The sequence below is a fragment of the Coregonus lavaretus genome, assembly GCF_964263955.1.
Source record: "Coregonus lavaretus genome assembly, chromosome: 18".
NCBI classification, from domain to species: domain Eukaryota; kingdom Metazoa; phylum Chordata; class Actinopteri; order Salmoniformes; family Salmonidae; genus Coregonus; species Coregonus lavaretus.
The window spans coordinates 39,896,362-39,920,591 of NC_140005.1; the positions used below are offsets into that span (position 1 = coordinate 39,896,362).

Below are 24,230 nucleotides of genomic sequence, written 5' to 3' on the forward strand. Positions count from 1 at the left end.
AGGGCACAATGGTCTGTTTGTTTTGCACATAGCTTCTGCTTCTTCATTTTCATATTTCAATTTTAAATCTGTGGCAATTAAATGCTGCTATTCCTTCCAGCAATATTCCCTGGAACCCTTCTGGAATAAATGTAGGGGAAAATACATCCTCTTCCTCAAATACCATTTTCAAAGACCTAAGTTGTGTTCCAAGTGGCACCCTACTCCTTATAAAGTGGATTACTTTTGACTAGAGCTCTATGGGCCCAGGTCAAAAGTAGTGCACTACAAAATGGATAGGGTTCCTGGTTCGAATCCAGGCTCTGTCGCAGCCGGCCGCGACCGGGAGACTCATGGGCGGCGCACAATCGGCCCAGCGTCGTCCAGGGTAGGGGAGGGAATGGCCGGCAGGGATGTAGCTCAGTTGATAGAGCATGGCGTTTGCAACGCCAGGGTTGTGGGTTCGATTCCCACGGGGGGCCAGTATTAAAAAAATGATGTATTCACTAACTGTAAGTCGCTCTGGATAAGAGCGTCTGCTAAATGACTAAAATGTAAAATGTAAAATGGTTCCATTTAGGATGCAGATCTAGTCATCTGTTTTCTAATAAGGACAAATGTATTCTGAGAGGATGAGGATTCGGAAGAATTTCCTGAATTTGTATTAGTAGGCCTGAACCGAAATGAAACAGTGTAATTAGGATGATGGTATTTAAATTGAAGTCTGGCTACAATGTTAAGACATGGTCAGATAAATGACTGGGTTTGAAGCATAAAGGATTAATATGTGATTGATTGAAGTGTAGGCTAATGTCAATGTACAGGATTTAAACCTATTGAGGCAATGAGACCCTTGTGTGACAGACAGTGGGTATGAGATATTTGGCATGGTCTGATAGCTCCTCAGCAGGCTTATAAGCAAGCTGTGAGTTTAGGATCCCCTGACTAACAGTGAGTTTCCAGTGGATTTATACACTACATGAAGGGAAGCAGAGTTATGGTTTTGTGATGGACTATCTGTCACTGTTGATCTGTAATCTAAACTGATTTAGGCAAACATTTTTTAGCACCTGACAATTTGACCCCCTCTATAATATATCATGATGAATTTGATGGATTGGCTTTACGCTACACAGTACTACTCAATTCCTCATTTTATGATTGGATTCCCCCGCCACCAATTATGCTTTTGGTTTGGCCCGGTCCTCAGAGGCCGCAGTTTGTAAAGGGTAAAAAAAGTTGCGCAAGGCTTGTAAGAAGAATGGTGCAATAGCTCCTCTCTCTCTCTCTCTCTCTCCTCTCTCTTCTTAACAAAACCCTTAATTCTGTGAGCTAACGTGTAACAAATAAAGAAGTACAGTCACATTTAACATGGTAAATTCACAAGCACGAATAAGAATAATATAGAATGATATTTTTCAAATGGAGAAAGTTTCTATTGGAAAGTGGCGAGATGCGCATCTCGTGTGTGAGTGATATTTCTCAAAACAAGTGATAATTGGTAACGGTTATATTGGGCTCAATTTTGTGAGTTTAAAGACAACTTTGGTATTATTATAAACTTTGAAACTGGTTTTTAGTAGGCTACAGAATTAGAGAAGTGATGTTTCTCTGAACCTCAGGCAGTATTCTCAAGCAAGCCTGTTTCTCTCCCCAGTCAGTGGCAGCCTGCCTGTCTCACAGACTCTGAACATCAGCAGCAACCTATCCTCCTTAATTATGTTTAGAAAACAAATGTGAAGGCCAGAATTGTGGGGGGAGAGCACTCATCATGTTCATGCAGAATACTTCCAGAACCACCATATTGTATTTCAATTGAGAAAATCTACAAAATAAATTGGCCAACCCTAGTCTTCATTGATAGGGACGCAAGTGACGTTGCACAGCAGTAAGATGGTTTCATCTGATGTTCCCCCATGATGAAAGGGAGCCATAACAGAAAAGGTTTGGGAAGCACTGATCTAGCTAATGATTAGCACAAATACAGATGGGCAACCCCATGCTTCAGCCTATTGATTTATTCATAGCCACTATGCTGCATCAGTTGGGCTACAGGTGATAATGCTTATTAACACACCAGCCTGATAATATGGACCAATATGTTGTTAGGCTCATTTTTGCAGGGTAAAATCATATTTTAATGGTCACCATCATTTTATTAATTATGGAGTAGGAAAAACACGTGATGCAACGCTCAATTAAACGGAAACAGTGCTGTTCTGAATGACCAGTTAAAAAATGGGGAGAGGTTGGGTGTTCGAAATGCACCACTGCCTTTCAAATACGTCACTAATTGCTTCAAGCCGCACCCACCAAATGAAGAACATGTAGGCTACCTCAAAGTCTGTTCAAGAACATTGAAGGATGTTTTGGAGGAACCGTGTCTTTGGAGGAAACGTGTCGTTCAGTAAAACCCATTATGCAATGTAGCAAACATTCAATCGATCTTAACGCACTCCAGAACTGACCTTCTCATAGTTGTTCTATGAAGAAATCGCCAAGCGTGGTGTGTTCAATTAACAGGTGTGCCTTGTTAAAAGTTGATTTGTGGAATTTCTTTCCTTCTTAATGGGTTTGAGCCAATCAGTTGTGTTGTGACAAGGTAGGGTTGGTATACAGAAGATAGCCCTATTTGGTAAAAGACCACGTCCATATTATGACAAGAACAGCTCAAATAAGCGAAGAGAAATGACAGTCCATCATTGCTTTAAGACATGAAGGTCAGTCAATATGGAAAATGTAAAGTACTTTGAACGTTTCTTCAAGTGCAGTCGCAAATACCATCAAGCGTTATAATGAAATTGGCTCTCATGAGGACCGCCGCAGGAAGGAAGACCCAGAGTTACCTCTGCTGCAGAGGATAAGTTCATTAGAGTTACCAGCCTAAGAAATTGCAGCCCAAATAAATGCTTCACAGAGTTCAAGTGACAGACACATCTCAATATCAACTGTTCAGAGGAGACTGCGTGAATCAGGCCTTCATGGTCGAATTGCTGCAAAGAAACCACTACTAAAGGACACCAATAAGAAGAAGAGGCTTGCTTTGTTCAAGAAACACAAGCAATGGACAGTAGACCGGTGGAAATCTATCCTTTGGTCTGGTGAGTCCAAATTTTAGATTTTTGGTTCCAACCGCCGAGACGCAGAGTAGGTGAACGGATTATCTCCGCATGTGTGGTTCCCACCGTGAAGCATTGATGAGGAGGTGTGATGGTGTGGGGGTGCTTTGCTGGTGACACTGTCAGTGATTAATTTAGGCACACAGGAATTCAAGGCACACTTAACCAGCATGGCTACCACAGCATTCTGCAGCGATACACCATCCCATCTGGTTTGTGATTAGTGGGACTATCATTTGTTTTTCAACAGGACAATGACCCAACACACCTCCAGGCTGTGTAAGGGCTTATTTGGCCAAGAAGGACGGTGATGGAGTGCTGCATCAGATGACCTGGCCTCCACAATCACCCAACCTCAACCCAATTGAGATGGTTTGGGATGAGTTGGACCACAGAGTGAAGGAAAAGCAGCTAACAAGTGCTCAGCATATGTGGGAACTCCTTCAAGACTGTTGGAAAAGCATTCCAGGTGAAGCCGGTTGAGAGAATGCCAAGAGTGTGCAAAGCTGTCATCAAGGCAAAGGGTGGCTACTTTGAAGAATCTAAAATCTAAAATATATTTTGATTTGTTTAACACGTTTTTTGGTTACTACATAGTTTTGATGTCTTCACTATTATTCTACAGTGTAGAAAATAGTAAACAATGAAGAAAAACCTTTGAATGAGTAGGTGTGTCCAAACTTGACTGGTACTGTATATACAGTGGGGGAAAAAAGTATTTAGTCAGCCACCAATTGTGCAAGTTCTCCCACTTAAAAAGATGAGAGAGGCCTGTAATTTTCATCATAGGTACACGTCAACTATGACAGACAAATTGAGAATTTTTTTTCCAGAAAATCACATTGTAGGATTTTTAATTAATTAATTTGCAAATTATGGTGGAAAATAAGTATTTGGTCACCTACAAACAAGCAAGATTTATGTCTCTCACAGACCTGTAACTTCTTCTTTAAGAGGCTCCTCTGTCCTCCACTCGTTACCTGTATTAATGGCACCTGTTTGAACTTGTTATCAGTATAAAAGACACCTGTCCACAACCTCAAACAGTCACACTCCAAACTCCACTATGGCCAAGACCAAAGAGCTGTCAAAGGACACCAGAAACAAAATTGTAGACCTGCACCAGGCTGGGAAGACTGAATCTGCAATAGGTAAGCAGCTTGGTTTGAAGAAATCAACTGTGGGAGCAATTATTAGGAAATGGAAGACATACAAGACCACTGATAATCTCCCTCGATCTGGGGCTCCACGCAAGATCTCACCCTGTGGGGTCAAAATGATCACAAGAACGGTGAGCAAAAATCCCAGAACCACACGGGGGGACCTAGTGAATGACCTGCAGAGAGCTGGGACCAAAGTAACAAAGCCTACCATCAGTAACACACTACGCCGCCAGGGACTCAAATCCTGCAGTGCTAGACGTGTCCCCCTGCTTAAGCCAGTACATGTCCAGGCCCGTCTGAAGTTTGCTAGAGTGCATTTGGATGATCCAGAAGAGGATTGGGAGAATGTCATATGGTCAGATGAAACCAAAATAGAACTTTTTGGTAAAAACTCAACTCGTCGTGTTTGGAGGACAAAGAATGCTGAGTTGCATCCAAAGAACACCATACCTACTGTGAAGCATGGGGGTGGAAACATCATGCTTTGGGGCTGTTTTTCTGCAAAGGGACCAGGACGACTGATCCGTGTAAAGGAAAGAATGAATGGGGCCATGTATCGTGAGATTTTGAGTGAAAACCTCCTTCCATCAGCAAGGGCATTGAAGATGAAATGTTGCTGGGTCTTTCAGCATGACAATGATCCCAAACACACCGCCCGGGCAACGAAGGAGTGGCTTCGTAAGAAGCATTTCAAGGTCCTGGAGTGGCCTAGCCAGTCTCCAGATCTCAACCCCATAGAAAATCTTTGGAGGGAGTTGAAAGTCTGTGTTGCCCAGCGACAGCCCCAAAACATCACTGCTCTAGAGGAGATCTGCATGGAGGAATGGGCCAAAATACCAGCAACGGTGTGTGAAAACCTTGTGAAGACTTACAGAAAACGTTTGACCTGTGTCATTGCCAACAAAGGGTATATAACAAAGTATTGAGAAACTTTTGTTATTGACCAAATACTTATTTTCCACCATAATTTGCAAATAAATTCATTAAAAATCCTACAATGTGATTTTCTGGAAAAAAATTCTCATTTTGTCTGTCATAGTTGACGTGTACCTATGATGAAAATTACAGGCCTCTCATCTTTTTAAGTGGGAGAACATGCACAATTGGTGTCTGACTAAATACTTTTTTTCCCCACTGTATATTAGGTTTATAAATGAAATACTGTCTACTCGAGAAATTTGACATTACAGTATTCCGACGTAGCCTACAAACGAAAAGGTGAACTGTCTGTTCTACCGTTAAACTGCACTTCAGATCGGATCGCAAAGAGCAAAATACATTAAATAAATACATTTTCGCTCTTCTCACTAATGGCAAATGTTATTACATTTATCTGCTCTTGCAATGGAATACTTCAACCACTAGAAACTGTGCGTATGCATGGTCTAAAGTTTGCCGGATGATAAGCACATTCTCACATCAAGTTACGTTTTTATAAATGCCAACTTGTGCGTGAAAACTGGCGTATGTATGTTTTGGGGCATATTTTGTTCGTACGCAATGTTTATAAATGATGCCCCAGGTCATACTCAGTGTAACTTTAAATATTTCCACCACCCAACCTTTACTCATCGTTAAAGGAGTAACTGTTGTTTGTAATGTCAGAATGTCTCCTGTTCTTTTATTCCTTCCCTCATCCCCTTAGTCAATACTAATCCTATCACTACCATTGCAATAGAAAATAGTTCTGTAATTAATTTTGCTGTGAGCGTGATGTGATCCATGGGATTTTATGACAGGAATATTGACAGATGGAGAGAATGAGGGAGAGTGCGTTAAGTAGTAGATTAATATTATAGAGGGAAGGAGTGAGGGAGGGAGGGAGGGAGGGAGAGCTTCAGTCGCAGTGGAAAAACATCCTTATAAACACTCTCAGAGCATGTCAGTCTTAAACCTTTTGTATAAGAGTCTTCTCAACCACTACTCTTAATACCGCACATTGCGCACAGTATTTCTCCAGAATTAGGAGCTATTTTTGTATACTGTATGCAGAAAGGTTTGATGATTATTTCTAAGAGGATAGTACAGTACTGTATATGAAACACAGCATGTAAAGTGTTGGTCCCATGTTTCATGAGATGAGATAAAAGATCACAGAAATTGTCCATATGCACAGAAAAAAGCTTATTTCTCTCTAATTTTGTGCACACAATTGTTTACATCCCTGTTAGTTAGCATTTCTCCTTTGCCAAGATAGTCCATCCACCTGACAGGTGTGGCATATCAATAAGCTGATTAAACAGCATTATCATTACACAGGTGCACCTTGTGCTGGGGACAATAATAGGACACTCTAAAAGGTGCAGTTTTGTCACACAACCCAATGTCACAGATGTCTCAAGTTTTGAGGGAGCATGCAATTGGCATGCTGACTGCTGGTATGTCCACCAGAGCTGTTGCCAGAAAATTTAATGTTCATTTCTCTACCATAAGCCGCTTCCAACGTCGTTTTATAGAATTTGTCAGTACGTCCAACCGACCTCACAACTGCAGACCACGTGTATGGCGTCGTGTGGGGGCGAGCAGTTTGCTGATGTCGACGTTGTGAACAGAGTGCCCCATGGTGGGGTTATGGTGTGGGAAGGCATAAGCTACGGACAACGAACACAATTGCAATTTGAATGCACAGAGATACCGTGACGAGGTCCTGAGGGTCATTGTCGTGCCATTCATCCGCCGCCATCACCTCATGTTTCAGTATGATAATGCAAGGCCCGCCCCATGTCGCAAGGATCTGTACACAATTCCTGGAAACTGAAAATGTCCCAGTTCTTCCATGATCTGCATACTCACCAGACATGGATCGACGTGTACAACAGCGTGTTCCAGTTCCCGCCAATATCCAGCAACTTCGCACAGCCATTGAAGAGGAGTGGGACAACATTCCACAGGCCACAATCAACAGCCTGATCAACTCTATGCAAAGGAGATGTGTCGCACTGCATGAGGCAAATGGTGGTCACACCAGATATTGACTGGTTTTCTGATCTACGCCCCTACCTTTTTATGAGCCGTCCTCCCCTCAGAAGCCTCCACTGATATAAAATGCCTGTTATGTAATGGGCCTTGGAGAACTTTGGATTTTTGAAACACCTGAAACAGCTTTTTCTTATCCAACCTCCCCCCTCCATCCTCACTTATGGAAAACCACATGAATTTCACATATGAACGCGTGAAAATGTGATCACGTGATTTAATGTGAAGCAACATGTGAATGTTAAACTACACGTGACAACGTTTGAGCACGTGAGAGCATGCTCTCTTGAAATAAATGTGACAAAATGGGGATGCAAAATTTCAACATGTGATACCATGAAATTACATATGTTACAACATTTGAGCACGTGAAAGCCCATGTGTCAAATGTAATTTAGAAATATCTTACTGTAAAAGGCATAATTTACATTAATTCAATTTAAACTGTCATGGTCCCCTGCAGGTTTTGTTTAGTTCCTGGTTTGTTCCAGGAATGTCCCCAAGGACATTTTTAGGACATTCTCTGAACGTTGTGTCCCCTGGAGGTTTTGTCTAGTTGTGGTGTAAATACTACAAAATGTTAATGTATTTGTTCAGCTAAATTAAGGTGTTAATGTTAAAGGACAGTATGCTGCTGATTACTTGGGACTCAACCTCACTTGGGATTTGAACTCACAACCTCTCTGTTGCTAGCTACCTGAAGTTCCTGCTGCACCAACAGCTCCCGTGTAGCTCAGTTGGTAGAGCATGGCGCTTGCAACGCCAGGGTTGTGGGTTTGTTTCCCACGGGGGGCCAGTATGAAAAAATTAATAAATGTGTATATATATATGCACTCACTTAACTGTAAGTCGCTCTGGATAAGAGCGTCTGCTAAATGACTAAAATGTAAATGTAAAAATGTCTGTGGACAGAATTGAAATTGGCTATATATTTATTGCCAAGAATATATTTCTGCACTTTGCTTCTCACAAGTTGCAGTAGAAATAAAGTAAATATATACAAGAACTTGGTGTTATTTCTATAAAATGACAGTATGGTGCTGCATTCTGAATTCAATTACTGTAAAATCTCTCTCTCAATTACTGTAAAATCTCTCGCTCTCTCACACACACACGCACCCCTCCCCCCCCCCTCCCCCCACACACACAGACACACACGTAGACGGGGCTTCATGCATCCATTATTTTAAAGGGTGCACAAAGTCCCCTTACAAAAAAAACACGATTTCCAAATGTTTTGCTCATGTGAAACCATGTTTTTTTGGAACTCTTCACATATGATGTGGATTTTCACATTTTAAATCAGGTGAAACCATGTCTTTTTGGAACACATGTTATGGGTGTGCTTGTAATCGTTAAGGACTGGGCACTTTTTTTGTATGAAATAAAAACTGAATGGAGCTAATAATTGTGTGATTATCTGACAACACCAACGAAAAAGTAACAGTGCTCAGGGACACTTGACATTAAGGCCTAAACTGTAAAAAACGTAACTTGTTTTTACGGTAACTTACTGTCAGCCAGTTACCTGTAAGTTGCTGTAAAAAAATGTATAGTATGTTACCGTAAATTCAAAATATACTTTGGTTTAACAGTAAATTACTGTAAAGAAAGCGCTTATTTCATTACATTACTGTAAGAAACGTTGGTTTAACAGTAAACCAACGTTTCTTTGGAATTTACAGTAACATACTGTACTTTTTTTACAGCAACTTACAGGTAACTGGCTGACAGTAAGTTACCGTAAAAACAAGTTACGTTTTTTACAGTTTAGGCCTTAATGTCAAGTGTCCCTGAGCACTGTTACTTTTTAGTTGGTGTTGTCAGATAATCGCACAATTATTGTCTTGATTCTGGGCAACTTTTAGCAAAGTGCAGAAATGTATTCTTGCCAGAAAATCTGTGGCCGATCGCTCTCATGGTCCACAGACCTGGTGGCGAAGCTGGAAATTCAGATTGCTGGTATCCAATAGGTTGTGTTCAAATCCCAGGTGTGGTTGTGTCCCAAGTGTGCCAGTCAATGTTGAGGTCAATTCTATTTAAATTACGGCCAATTCAGAAAGTAAACCCAATTCCACATTTTCTGGTATTGAAAATAATTGGAATTGGAATTTCTGTGTACTTCCTGAATAAAGGTCATTGTTGTATATTTACTGCCAAAATACAGTTAAGCTGTAAAAATACATTAAAAGTTGATTCCACTATTTTCACCACAACTCAGTAGCCAGTAACTTACTATAAAATTACAGGATTTTTTTGTGTGAAAACATGTGTTTTTGGAACATTTCACATGTGACATTTCACATGTGAACGTGTTTTTGGAAGGCTTCACACGTGACATTTCTAGGGCTGTCAAAGGTAATGCGTTAATAACGCGTTAAAGAGTTACATTTTTAATGCCGTTAATGCATTTTCTTAGTTTGACCCCCTGAACCATCCATAGTTCAAATTCAAGCCTCGGCAGCCGATGCACAAGTTTAACAAACACTTTACTAGCTCGCTACTCGTATGACTGAATGATGGAGAATGCTTTAAGGGGCTTTTAAATGGCAAATTCAATTTAAAATCCCTCCCAGATGGCTCTCTGGATAAAACCAAAGTAATTTACATCTACTGCAAGGCTACATTTGTTTATCACCGAAGTACATCGAGTCTTTGTTATCATTTTACATTACATTTACATTTTAGTCATTTAGCAGACGCTCTTATCCAGAGCGACTTACAAGCGAAATACACCATTGACGAGCAGCAAGCTAACACAAGCAATAGCCAAGTGGATAGCTACAGCTTGCAGGCTAGTCCACATTGTGGAGGACGAAGCCTTGAGAGGGATGTAATTTGTATCACATCGAATGGAACGACTCAAAGTATGAGTTGAGAGCAACCGTCGTTACAAGAATACACGAGCTGTATGAAAGCGAGAGGGCTACGAAAGCGGAGGAGTTGAAACATGCAATGGCTGTTGCTCTCCCGGGATACCACTGGACTTCGGTGAGTAACCACAACTACCTTGGTGTTACTGCGCTCCACATCGATGGAAACTGCATTCACACGCTCTGGCCGTAATGAAGACAGAAATGTGCGCCGAGCATTTCATGGATGTAGCATCTGCCTTTTTAACACCTGCCCTGCACCGCGCACAGCCTCCAAAGGTCCATCACAGTGTCCCTACAGAACAGCGGGTTCGACAATGCCCTAGCCAAATGCCAAGAAATTGTTGGGCATTTCAAACACAGACCACCAAACGCTGCAGAGCTAGGACGTAAATGGGCAAAAGGAGTCACATGTCACAAGTCCACTCTGGAAATGGTAAAGTGTGTCCACAGAAACCAACAACCACTGAGCGATGCGGTGACCCAACAGAAAACAAACCACCATGCCAGCTACAGCTGACCTGCAGGAGAGAGAGCGAGAGCGAGTGCTTCCACTGCAGGTACTTGACTGAACTCTTCTGGGAGGAGAGAAGTACATTGGTGGTGTTGCCTGCTTTGTGCCATCTCCTCCGGGTGATGGAGAGCTCTGATGATGACCCTGTCTATGTGGTAAGATTCAAGCTGACATTCACAACAGACCTGGAGGAACGCAAGGAAAACACCAACCTCACATGGCTGAAAATCGCCACAGCCCTGGACCCAAGATTTAAGGACCTAAAGTGCCTTCCCAGACCTTAGCGGGGTGAGGTGTGGGCTTTGGTCAGCAACTTGCTGAAGGAACAGAGGCCTGCACAGCAACCTGATAAGCCAACAGAGTAAGAGCCACCAAAGAAGAAAGCTGCCCTCTTGTTGAGTTCTTCTGACACTGATGAAGAGGAGTCCATTGAGAAATGTGTGGAGCGTTACAAAGCAGAGCCCAGCATCAACATGGAGGACTGTCCACTACAGTGGTGGTCACAGCATGCAGGGGCACACACCAGGCTGGCCTGCATTGCACGAAAGTACCTGGCAACGCTTGCCACATCAGTACCTTGTGAGAGGTTGTTTTCACTCTCTGGGCATATCGTACAGAAGAAGAGAGCAGCTTTACCATCTGAAAATGTCAACAGGCTTGTTTGCCTTTGCTGCTAGCTCAGTGAAAAGAAATAGGTGGACGACTGAAGTGTATGGTCACAGGTTTATGTTCTGTGGAATTCACGACATTGTTGGACAGGTTTATGCTCTTTGTTCTTTGTATCCATAGAGCCAGTTATTTTTTGTTATAGCCAACCCTCCAATCAGTAATTGGGAGAACAATAATTTGGAATGGCTGAAGCTTTAACTGTGTGTGTGTGTGTGTGTGTAGTTTCATGTTGTCACATGTTGTCACGTTAACTTCACATAAGATTAAACCATTCCAAACCATTATAGGTAAAGTAAGGTAATGGTATGGGGGTTTTAAAGTAAGTGGTATGCTGTTCAGCGAAAATATGACCTAATTTGTGATTTGAACTCACAACCTCTGGATTTAAGGTCCCCTGATATTTTTGCTGCGCCACGAAGTCTGCAGCGTTCCCTACACATTCATGACTATTTTAGTTATGAGTTATTCTCTCATCATTGATTACATTTACTTATTTCAGGAATTTGAGGGTTTTCTGTATAGTTGTCTAATGTTGGTGGGGCATATTTTTCTGTTTTAATATTACTCCTGAATCACTATGATAAATATAATCGTTTTTCTTGAGGGTATTTTTTAACAAAGCTGAGATTTACTTTGAAGTCCAAAGTGTAGCAATTCGGGTGAAATCAGTTATTAACACAGACAAAGTGACGTAGCAGGAAGATCAGAATGCAGTGAACCAAGAGGTTGTGAGTTTACATCCCAGGTAAGGACATGTTGAATAATAATTACTGTGTAGTTAAACATACATAATGTAGTCATGTATCTCAAAGATGTACATTGGAAACACTGTATCATAATGTCTCATTTTTGTTTGCAGGGCATCACCTTTGAAATCTCGTGACATTTTTTATCCACATGTGAAAGATTGTGATCACGTGAAAATCCAGATGTGAATCTTCATGGAATGTCATATGTGAAAATCCAGATGTGAAACTTCATGAAATGTCATGAAATTCAAGCCACATGATTATTATTTATTTTTTTGTAAGGGGACTCTAAAATAATGGATGCATGAAGCCCCTGTCTATGTGTGTGTTGGGTGTGCGTGTGAGAGATAGAGAGAGAGAGTCTGACTCTGCATTGTCATACAGTCATGTGACTGCTGGGTCTCCTTGGAGACAGCAGCAGAGTAGTTCGTTGAGATACTGGCTCAGTTGAGAGCAGAGCGGACCAGGGTATGCAGCTGGCTACAGCAGCACTTGGATGGTTGGATGTATTTGGTTAGCCGCTAGCCAGACAGGTGCTTTCTACACTCTAAAGGAGGTAAGTGAGATCTGATAGCCTCGTATCTTTGTCTTGGTTATCACTGAGTCAGTTATTATAGTATTAGATCCTACATGTTAGTGCACGCTGGCTTTTTCATACAGTTGGAGTTACTCTGAAATATTTGATTATAGGAAATCAGCATCTTACTAGAGACGTGTATGTGTCCTGTCTTGCTTAGACAGTAGAACATTCCAAAAGAGAAGTCTGCCCAGTGTCTATGTTCAGATTTGAGTATAAAGACAGAAATATCAGTGATTTCTCTCATCTCTTTCTTGTCTGAACGTGATCAAACATTCTATTTTTATTGTTTGGGATTGTATGTGTGGAGCCAGTTTAAAAATAGTAGCTAAAGAATATGTTCCATGGTGTGCTTTGAAGGTATTAGCTTGACTCTGGGGAAATCTAATATTGGATCTTCATAGTAATGCAAATACACTGCTGACCCCCTGAGGTCATACTCATGAGTAGTACTGTGATTGAATAATGAATTCAGTTGCTTTATTATGAGAAATATTGATACAAATATGATGAATACTGATTCAGTATAATGGTTATTCCCTTGCGTTCATAGAGAGGAGATAACACTTGTTTTCCGTCCCGTTCATTTGTGTACTGTCATGTGAGTACACAAACTAATGATCAGTTACAGAACAGTGAAATGTCTGTGCAAACATACTAGTATTACTTCCCTGACACTTACTGTTATGGAGACTCCTCTATATAATATAACGTCTTATTTATAGAAATGGTTCACTTCCATGAAGGTCAAACATTCTTTGAACATATTTTGGAGAAACGTATGCTAAATACTTCTCAGTACTCATGGCTGTTTAAATTGTTGGAGGCTTGTAGCTGATTAATGGCTAAGCTACAAAGAGAGGTCTAGAGATAATGGATGAGAGATAGAAATAGTGAGAGTAACCATACAATGTTCTTTTTTGACCAATTGTATGCATGGGAGTGTGAAGTGAGATAGGCTACACTACAGTACTTTAGGAAGAATGCATGAGAGATCGAGATTACTTTGCAACAGTTTTTCTTCCATACATGGAAAGAGAGAAAGACAGATCAGGAGAGAAACAGACCAACACTAATTTACAACGGTTATTTCTCCATACATGGGACTACATCTTAGCTCTTATCCAGAGCGACTTACAGGAGCAATTAGGGTAGTGCCTTGCTCAAGGGCACATCAAAAGATGTTTCACCTAGTCAGCTCAGGGATTCAAACAAACGACCTTTCGGTGACTGGCTCAACGCTCTTAACCACTAGGCTACCTGCTGCCCTGGAGTGTGAACTTGAAACATCTGAAATATGCAGAGGTTTTGATCATGTTTAAAGAGTTTTCTGGTCCAAGCAGCAGAGTCTGCGTCTGAAATGGCACCCTATTCCCTATATAGTAGACTACTTTGGGCCCTGGTTAAAGGTGTTAAAGTGAATATGATGCCATTTCAGACGCACCCAGAGTGAGCCAATGAGTCTGGAGAAGCTAGCCAAACAGATTGAGCCCCAGCCAGCCAGCCAGCTAGCACAGGACCGCGGTGCTGATATGAAAGCCAGATGGACTTAATAGTCATTATTTACTCTCCCAAATTACCTTCTGTAGTGCAATGTCACCTTTCCCAGTTCCTCACCAACCACAGACTTCGAGTTTAATTAGATTCCTTGTCTGCTTTTGTGCCTCTTGTTCGGTTTTAATTAGTTTTAAGCTAATCAAAATGCCAAATCTATTATTCTTTATACAAACATGACAAATTAACTCCCATATACTGTACAGCACAATCTTCTACATACAGTACAGTTGTTCCCTATATGATAATGATAATCCTTAAACACGAAAGGTTGCATCCATTGATTGTAGTCTACAGTCATGATTGCTTATTCATGAATCTTACCGTAATTTACATTTTTATGCAAATGCCCTCTCTCCTCCCCTGTAGTGACAGAATCCTCAGATCTCCCTAGTGTATAATAGTATAAGTATATGAAGTATATTTCTCCTACAGTGTAGCAATAAAGTCCTGTAATCTTGTTTTACTGTGGCATTTTTTCTACATACTGTACAGTAGTTTTGTATGGTGATTGCTTACAGTCACCATTGCATATTCATGATTCCTACAGTAATGTAATGCAAATGTCCTCTCTCCCACCCCATAGTCAGTGTATAAGTCTATTTCACAGTGTAGCAATAAAGTGGTATAATCTTGTGTTTTACTGTAGTCAGCCGAAGCCAGTGGCCAACAATATGAACAACACAATGCTCATGTCGTCTGGGGCACCTACTCCTACTAAAAGGTAAGTTCCTCAGAATGAGCTTTGTTATGGCCCTATACCTATCATACCTAACGTATTTCCTGAATTCCTTGCAGAACATAGGCCATTGTTGACCGACTGCTTCCAGCCCCTTATGTCCTGCGCCCTTAAAGATGTTACCAAGTCCGTCCCCGTCTTCCCCTTTGAGTCATTCCTGAGAAAACTCATTATTTGTTAGCTACTTTAGTAGCCCTAATGATAAACTCTTGATTGAAGTGACATGTACACATGGGTTCGATAGCGTTCGCTATGTCATTAGAAGTAGAAGAGATGAGTGTGTATGATCGTGTGTGTGTGCAGTACTGCGATGTAATCAGGCCTTGGCAGCAGCTCCGGGCGATTGAGAGGCAGGATTCAGAACACATTCTCCTCTAGGAGGTCATACGCATACGCACGCACGCACTCACACACTATATTGCCAGAAGCTGCATATCAACAGAACAGAGAAATCCATTCTGATGTTTAGGCTAAATTGGTTCCAGATTGTTCAAGAGTTAAGTGTCAATGTGGATGCAAAGAGATGGTTAAGGTAGATAGTTTTCTCTCGCATTATCAGATCAGAAGCAGGCAGAGGAAAGGTGTGTGTGTGCATGCTAAGGTCTTGTTTGCGAAGCAGCAAGCCAGCCTATTCCCTCCCAGATCCTTCTAGCCTGGCGTCTGACTGTGTGAGCTGACATACTGTCACATTTGGTTTTTAAATATGAATCCATGTAATTATTACTGTGTTCTGCTTGGCTTCTTCTGATGTGAAGGGCCTGGATGTCAGAGATGTCACTACAGCTGAATAATAGGACTCTGCTTTAGCTCACTGGTGCTTAGCTGAATGCACCAAAAGAGCTTTACGTTTATTTGCCATATGTTATAATAAATACATTGGAAATCTTACTCACCACAGCTCTCGCATTAACAATAGCATGATTAAAACAGTACCTAGAGTATCAACCACTGTTTTATGTCCCAAATTATACAGTGTAGTATTTTTTAAATTCCGGATTCCAGTTGATGAGGCGATCTTATCTTTTTTCTTTTATTCAGAGATGTTTTTATTGTAAGCCTAGTCCATCATAGGGTTGCTGTCACGGTTTCGGCCGAGGCTGCCTCTCTTCCTTGCTCGGGCAGGCTTCGGCGTTCGTCGTCTCCGGAATACTAGCTGCCACCGTTGTATGTTTCTATGTTCGTTTGGTCTGGTCTGGTATTGTACACCTGTTGTCGTTTAGTGTCATTAGTGTCCTATAAGTTCTCGTTGTGTTTGTCAGGTGTTGTCAGTGATTGTTCCCATTGTCGTGTTGGTGCGCTACCCGTTTCGGTGCGCTATTTGTAGCTTGCCTCCTTGTATTTTTAGGAGAGGATTTTCGCACATGTTTTGTGCGCCCGTTTGTTTACGCCTGTGTGCGCATTTTCTCGCCTCCGGGCTGTTTGGATTGTATTTTGTGTGCTCTACTAAAAGTCTTTGTTGGACTTAACGTATGCGTCCTGCGCCTGATTCCACACCACACCCACCTACAGCACCTACTGACAGTTGCAAAATTCTGTGAACTTTCAATAAATTCCATGGTTTTCCTGAAATCCCAGTTGGAGGATTCCTGGAATCAGGAGGGAATAAGCAGGAAATCTGGAATCCTCCAACCAGGATTTCTGGAAAACCATGGAATTTATTGAAAGTTCCCAGAATTGTGCAACCCTATGATGGACTAAGCTTACAATAAAAAAATCTCTGACATTTCCATCAAGAATGGGTATTATTGTAGATTATGTTTGTGGAGGCCCAACCTTCTATCCCAGTCTTGCACCGAAACCTGTCTGGTCCTCTCTGTCTGCTGACAAAGCATATTTTCCCTCCTCCAGCCTCTCTCAAACAGATTGCTCAGCGCTGCTCTTCCAAGGACCAACCCACCGACCAATCAACACCCCACAATTTATGACCTAATACTCGTGCAGAACCACAGCGCCAGAAAATACAAATAATTTGCTGTTGGAGAGTTCGATGAGTTTTAATTTGGAGTTAACTGACTATTGACCGAAACGCCACCAGATATGAAATCACAGACTGAACTGGTAGGCAGACTGAATGTTAATAACGAGAGGTGTCAATATTGTTGCTATCATGCCCAAGACGAGAACAGTAACTCACAGTATTTCCCCACTGAAATACTTCATGAAATGTTACATTGATTACATTGTAATAACAAGAACATAGGCATATGTTAGAGAGACTGAGGGAGGGAGGGATAGCCCTGTGATTAACATAGCCATGTGATTGTGTTGATAAACAGATTCTGTGTGTATATGAGCAGTTGTGTTATTTTGCGGTAGGACCTAACAACAACAAACTATTTTATTGTCCAATTTGAATGGGAAATGTGTATGCTGAGACTCAAAGCAGCACAGAATCCGCTACATTATACAGTATTTGAGCATGTTGTGCGTCAAATGGCATAAGCTCATTTGAACCTAGTACAGACAGAAGGGCATTGGTGACCGGCTGCTCACAGAGGATCAACAAGCCGTTTACACACAGTCTTGTCTGCAAGCCTTCTCCCAGATCTACAGTATATGTGCCGTCTTGCCAACTCCTATGGTCATTGTCATGCCAAGTTAGCATGAAAATGACATAGAAGTTGGCAGGACAGCAAAGTGGATTTGGGACCAGGCCATGAAAACAACCAACACAAACAGATCTGGGGCCAGGCTAGAAGACAAGGTTGTCTGTGACCATAGGAGTTGGCTGTACAGCACAAACAGATCTGGGACCAGGCTATTGACTAGTGCCAGGAAACTCTGTCTCTGAAGGAGAGGCACTAAGACACGACCTGGTCGTAGTGGTCTTGTAGATTAATGGAGAGGAACAGCTAACAGCCCAACTCTGACTGACCCAGTGGGGTCATCTTTCTCTTTTCCACACTGATGTACACAAATGTATTACTTAAATCCTGGGACTGACCTCTCAGAACTCAATCTAGAGTTAAGACGCGGGATAGAAAGCCATAGTTGGTTTCTAACAGGACTGACCTCACACTTAATTTAGACTTCTAGGGCCGGTTTCCTGGATGCAAAAAGATTGGTGGTGACCTTAAACATGCACTCCATGAGACAGTGGAATGTACTGTGGGTATAAGACAAACCAAAGTAGTCTTGCTAACACCAGCCTCTCTACGTCCTTGACTTGAGAGTCACATGTCAGCCAAGCTAAAACCAAAGAGAGGGAGGGAGGGAGGGAGGGAGGGAGGGGGAGAGAGGGAGGGGGAGAGAGGGGGGAGAGAGGGAGGGGGAGAGGGAGGGAGAGAGGGAGGGAGGGAGGGGGAGAGGGAGAGAGAGCGCTTTTTCACAGAAGTTATTAATGATAAGACCACAGGGATGGCATAAGTTATATGGGCGGCGGTTAGAGCGGTGGGCCAGTAACCGAAAGGTTGCTAGTTCAAATCCCTGAGCTGACACGATAACAAATATGGCGAAGTGCCCTTGAGCAAGGCATTTAACTTCATTGCTCCAGGGTTGCCGTTGATAATGGCTGGCTGTGACCCCACTCTCCCTCTCTCCCCCCTTCCTCTCTCTCTCTCTCGCCAGTGTCTTGGAGAGTCCCAGTAGGCTAGACGAGGAGCATCGTCTGATTGCTCGCTACGCAGCACGCCTGGCAGCAGAGGCAGGCAACTCCACAGTGAGTAGCTCCACAGTGAGTAGTGTGTATGTGACTAGTAGGGCAACCCCAGGGTGGTATTCTGTCAGCCTGCATTTAGCCTCTTCTTATTATGTAACACTTTGTGTAACTGCAGAATGTCCATAAAGAGATAATAATGATCCCTGCACCGAGAATCAAATCAGATAATGTTAAGGCTGTCACCAGAGACTAACACAATCATTACCCACAGTGTAGTCCGTCGATCAAAATTAGATGAAATTAAGTTGCAGGTTGGCTGAAAAGGTCCCTGATGTTAGAATAGTCATTCAAACGTCTAAAGCACAGCACGCATGACTTTTAATTCTGGGCAATAGATCATGTTTGATGTGTTACTCTCTCTTTTATCCACTCAGTTTTATTAATTCTGTGTTTAATGGTAATTTTGTCTTTCAGCAATGTCCTCCAACAGATCTGAGTTTCAACTTTGATGCCAACAAACAACAGAGGCAGCTAATAGCAGAACTAGAGAACAAGAACAGGTGGGAATGTATTTGATTGTCACTTTATGAATAAACATGAAAATAATCAAAAAATCACTACTTAAAGGAACTGTCCGGTGAAAATTTCACTTTTAAAAGTTAATATTCTATTAATTCATACCCAAATAATGTAGTTGACTCATCCTATACTCGTATCTGTGGCCAAAGCATAAATTTGAGAAAAAACACTTCCAAAACCCCACCTCAAACTCAAAAATGCTTGCTATTTCCTCATAGAACATGATGAGATATTGGCTCATTGGCTGAGCTGGCCAATCAGCTGTCTACTCGCATTAATATTTTTAATGACCATTCTGTTGTTGGGGTACGCCCACACCATTCCAACACAGAAAAGCTGCTTTTTAACATACTTAATCAATAAAAAATTGGAAGGAAAACTATTTCACTCATATTGTAATGAATTATAGGTCATATTTCATAGAAATCTGGAAACACTGGACAGTGACTTTATCAGGTAATTTAGTTAAATCAGTCATTAGATGTATTGTATGCTCATAACTTAAGAATTTTGTGAAATATAAGTAAATAAACTGAAATCTATCTTGGTCACCAGAACCTGCTTTCAAAACGTCATCGGCAGATTTTAAATCTCCATTTTGTTGTGTCTTCTGGTCCCTCAGAGAGATCCTTCAGGAGATCCAGCGGCTGCGTCTGGAGCATGAGCAGGCCTCCCAGCCCACCCCCGAGAAGGCCCAGCAAAACCCCACACTGCTGGCCGAACTCAGGCTCCTTAGGTACCACATATCCACCTAGATCTATTACCCACATATATCTTATCTATATCCTTCTATATCAGGGTTCTTCAATTCCGGTCCTGGAGGGCCGAAACACTTCTGTTTTTTATTTCTACCTGGTAGTTAATTGCACTCACCTGGTGTCCCAGGTCTGAATTAGCCCCTGATTAGAAGGAGAGGATGAAAAACAGAGGTGTTTCGGCCCTCCAGGACCGGAATTGAAGAACCCTGGTCTATATCATTAATATCTATGCCCATCTATATCCTCTATAATCAATGTTATAACTGCTCATCACATATCTATACACTCTAAAGTCATAACTACGCCTTTATTAACTCTTTATTACTAATTGATATGCCTTAATAAAGTAAAGTATGCCTTAATTCCTCAGTAAACACAGCATGACCTATAACAGCACTAACAGCCAGTGGCCTATGTGTGTGTTAGATATCTGTCTTTATTATGGCCTATAGCCCTGAGGTAGAGAGGAGAAGAAAGACAGCCAGGAAGCAGATGGTTGAATTTTTGAATAGGCAGATAGATGGACAGGACAGTATATTCAGTCCTCAACAACGTTTTGAGCTCATAATGTGAATGAAGATAATTACCACATTTGACCACCAGAGGGTGTTCAGACGCCAATGGTTCAATTGGATTATCATCACATAAAAAGGGATTGAGCCAGTAGTGTGTTCAGTTGTCTCTTTCTGTTACGCTGGAGTGTAACCAGCAGGCTCAAAGAAGGGACTGTCTGTGAGCATGTTGTCTTTGGGATGTTGGGAAAGGGACAGATAAACAAAAGACTGACTCATGTTTTACATCAGTGGTTTTCAAAACCGCTCCTCGGGGACCCCCAGCCATTCAATGTATTTGAACTATTTCAGAGCTATCACACCTGATTCCAATCGTCTATTAATCATCAACTGAGGTAGACTGAGGTAATTGTGAAACATCTGACGGTCCCAGAGAAGAGGTTTGAAAACCACTGTCTTACATCAGCACGACGCCACCTGACAGAAGAGTGTGGGGACTGACAGGCTTTCACCTTTCAGGAGGCAATAGGGACTGACAGCCAGGTGTTGTTTGTGTGTAATTGCGGGACAACAGACACAGGAAGGATGAGCTGGAGAGGCGCATGTCGGCCCTACAGGAGAGCAGACGTGAACTGATGGTCCAGCTAGAGGGACTGATGAGGCTACTCAAGGTAGGAGAGGACTATGACTACGGAGTATTATACACTATCTGATACACTATATCACTATCTGTTTGTTGTTATTCTGACTTTTATATACTAACGCTGTACTATTTGTTAGTTGTATATCCGTATCAACATCTATCATTATTGCTTTTCATGTCATCAGGTATTCGTTAACATCAACCGTGAATTTGTTTTATATTTTATACAACCATTTAGAACGTGTTAGACGCTGCATTGATTGTAGCTGACAGTAGTCTGCCTCAGGGTCCATTGGTTACCTTGAAAGGACCTTACACGTATAAACCTGTCTGTTCTGTCCTGATATTGAAGCTCCTGACTCTTTGCCTTTGCCACCATCTGTCTTTCTTTCTTTCTATATTTTTCTTCCTCTCTCTCTCTTTATCTCCATCTCACTTCTTTCCTCTCCCTCACTGCTCATGCTTTATATCACTGCTTACCATTGGCTGGCTGATAGGATGAGGAGCAGAAGCAGGCAGTAAGTGTCTCTATATTCAGTTAACTATACATTAATACACTAATAGAGCAATACAGTAGCAGACCCACTCATTCAGCCACCATAGTATTATGTTTCATACTACTCTCCAAACTTAATGCATGTCTGTCTCAGACAGATCGTGTTTCAAGGAACTTAGAGTAGCATATTTGTTTTTTACATATGTACAGTAAACCATACACTAGACTACATTATAAACTGGGTGGTTCGAGCCCTGATTTGGCTGACAGCCGTGGTATATCAGACCGTATACAACGGGTATGACAAAACATTTATTTTTACTGCACTAATTACATTGGTAACCAGTTTATAATAGCAATAAGGCACCTCGGGGGTTTGTGGTGTATGGCCAATATACCACGGCTAAGGGCTGTATCCAGGCACTCCACGTTGCGTAAGAACAGCCCTTAGCCGTGGTATATTGGCCATATACTACACCCCCTCAGGCCTTATTGCTTAATTATACCATGGCATTGTTGAATACTTGTTTCTGATTGGCTTGAAGGGCATTCTAGAGCGTGCATTATTTAAGTGATAATGCCCGATAAGCCAGTGTTTGGAGGATATATTGGCACGGGTGTTAGGCCCGGGACGAAGCAAACTGTGCCAATATATCCACCAAACACTGGCTTATCGGGCATTCTCACTTTTATGCATCTGGTTACCAACATATTCAAATAATGATTGACATATTTTCATTAAAAACATTATTTTTATGAATTTATTCATATTATTTCATCCTTCCACAAGATATAGTCCCGACACAAATCTAGGGTTGCTACCCAAGCCGGCTGGTCGTTCGTTCTATTTGTTCGGTTGCCATACTGGCTGGCAAAGTTCTTATCCCTTGCTTGCTAACTAGCCAACTACGGCTAACTTAGTCACGTCAAACATCAAAAAGAATAACAACAGTAGCTGCATTTGCATTTGTTTAAGCTGTTTTCTAGTGACATTTATTTGGATACATCCATAACAATGAGCTAATGAGGAGCGATTTTGCCTGGCATAGAAAATGTGCTCTCTCGTCAGGACACTGTTGTTCAGAGGAGCTAGCCAACAACACAGCTAACACAATCACTTCAAACACTGAAGCTGGAAAGACTGCAAACTAGATGCACTTTGCTTGGTTTTTACCTTTTTTCAATTGACATTTCTTTGTATATATCCATAAAAATTATGCCAGCTGATTCATGATTTCGACTGGCTGAGAAACGCTGCCTGCCTGCCTGTCTCGTCCCGACCCCTACACTTCCATTACTATGGGACAGCTGGAGATCGAATTTGAAAATTGAAACAATGTTGCAAATGTCAGGAGGTTTATACAAATCTCCGCTGTTGAAAACTAAATGTTAGTCCCCTGTAGCTCAGTTGGTAGAGCATGGCGCTTGCAACGCCAGGGTTGTGGGTTTGTTTCCCACGGGGGGCCAGTATGAAAATGTATGCACTCACTAACTGTAAGTCGCTCTGGATAAGAGTGTCTGCTAAATGACCAAAATGTAAAAGAAATGTGAGAATGTCTAGATGCTTTTTATAGTGGAGATCAAGTTTATAATTTGCCTGGCTGGGCTGATGAGACAGTGGATTGCGCAGTCAGATGGAACAGAGTAAATAGGCATTTTAACGTCATAGATTTAGCCGGTGGTAACTTGTGGAATAGACACAGGCTGGAATGCGCTTTTAACCAATCAGCATTCAGGGTTAGACCCACCCGTTGTATAATCCCTATAACGCTCGGTATATCAGCACGGTAGAATTCAATGGCTATAGTTCATTCTTACATGTTCTATGTTTCAGATGCTTTTGAAAGCAAAAGTTGAAATGAAAACATTATTGGCATTGATTAATTAGACTTTCATAATAGCAAGCTAGGACTGATGGTTTGGTTAACTAAACTAGCAAGTCTGTTTGTTTGGTTACCAAGGCAACTACTGTAGCTATCTAGTAAACTTGCTAGCTACTTCAGTGGATGTTGAACACATTTTGACCTGCAAATGCACACATTTCTAGCAGCAAATGTGTTAAATTATAGTCATAGTATAAAAGGGATAATCGACTCGGGGCTCTATGCGTTCTCTGGCAAAACATGCAACTCCGTGGAAGGTTAGTTTCACTCCACTAGCGTGTCATGGAAATCACCTTCCACTTCGTTCATAATTCTCCATAGAACACATAGCCCCTCGTTGATTATCCCTTACATATTATAGTCTACTGGTACCTTTTTGGTCATTTCTATATGAGAGAACATACATTCTAATCTACACTAAGTTACAATTTTATATCTAGGTTATATGTTGCTTCGTGAGATATCATACAGTCAATTATAGACTGAGGTAAAGTCCTTTTAGTGTGCTAGGTTATTTGGTGAGAACTCCACCATGTATTCCTTTCTTTGCCAAACAAACGTCTGAGACCTGTTCCTTTCATCAAAACGAACAACCTTCCCTCTAATGTGACTGCAGTCTGGCTAACCATCTGCTGCCTGGCTCTGAGCCATACAGTCCTGGACCCGGCCAGACCTGGGTTCAAAGTAAACAGTACTCGAAATCTTTCCAATACCTCTGTATTTGCTCTAGCCTGCCTGGAGTGCCAGTTGTGGCGGGGTTTGTAGTTTTGGGACTATCCTATTCGTCCATTTTAAGCTAGGCAGGCTCAATCAAGCACAGATAAAGTATTTGAAATGATTCAAATAGTG

At 41.7% G+C, this 24,230-nt stretch overlaps 1 protein-coding gene across 5 annotated transcripts in view; it reads left to right on the top strand.

Moving 5' to 3' along the window:
* dtnbb (dystrobrevin, beta b) overlaps positions 1-24,230 on the top strand; it is a gene marked incomplete at both ends in the record, with an annotated part of 51,309 nt that overhangs the window by 24,635 nt on the left and 2,444 nt on the right. The window contains 6 exons of one of the 5 annotated variants that reach the window (XM_084181684.1): positions 14,823-14,897; positions 18,480-18,585; positions 18,985-19,070; positions 19,712-19,825; positions 20,934-21,030; positions 21,500-21,520. In XM_084181684.1, coding sequence (XP_084037810.1) covers positions 14,823-14,897; positions 18,480-18,585; positions 18,985-19,070; positions 19,712-19,825; positions 20,934-21,030; positions 21,500-21,520 — 499 coding nt within the window. The remainder of the gene's footprint in view (positions 1-14,822; positions 14,898-18,479; positions 18,586-18,984; positions 19,071-19,711; positions 19,826-20,933; positions 21,031-21,499; positions 21,521-24,230) is intronic. The other 4 variants (XM_084181685.1, XM_084181687.1, XM_084181686.1 and 1 more) reach the window with 4 other exon arrangements.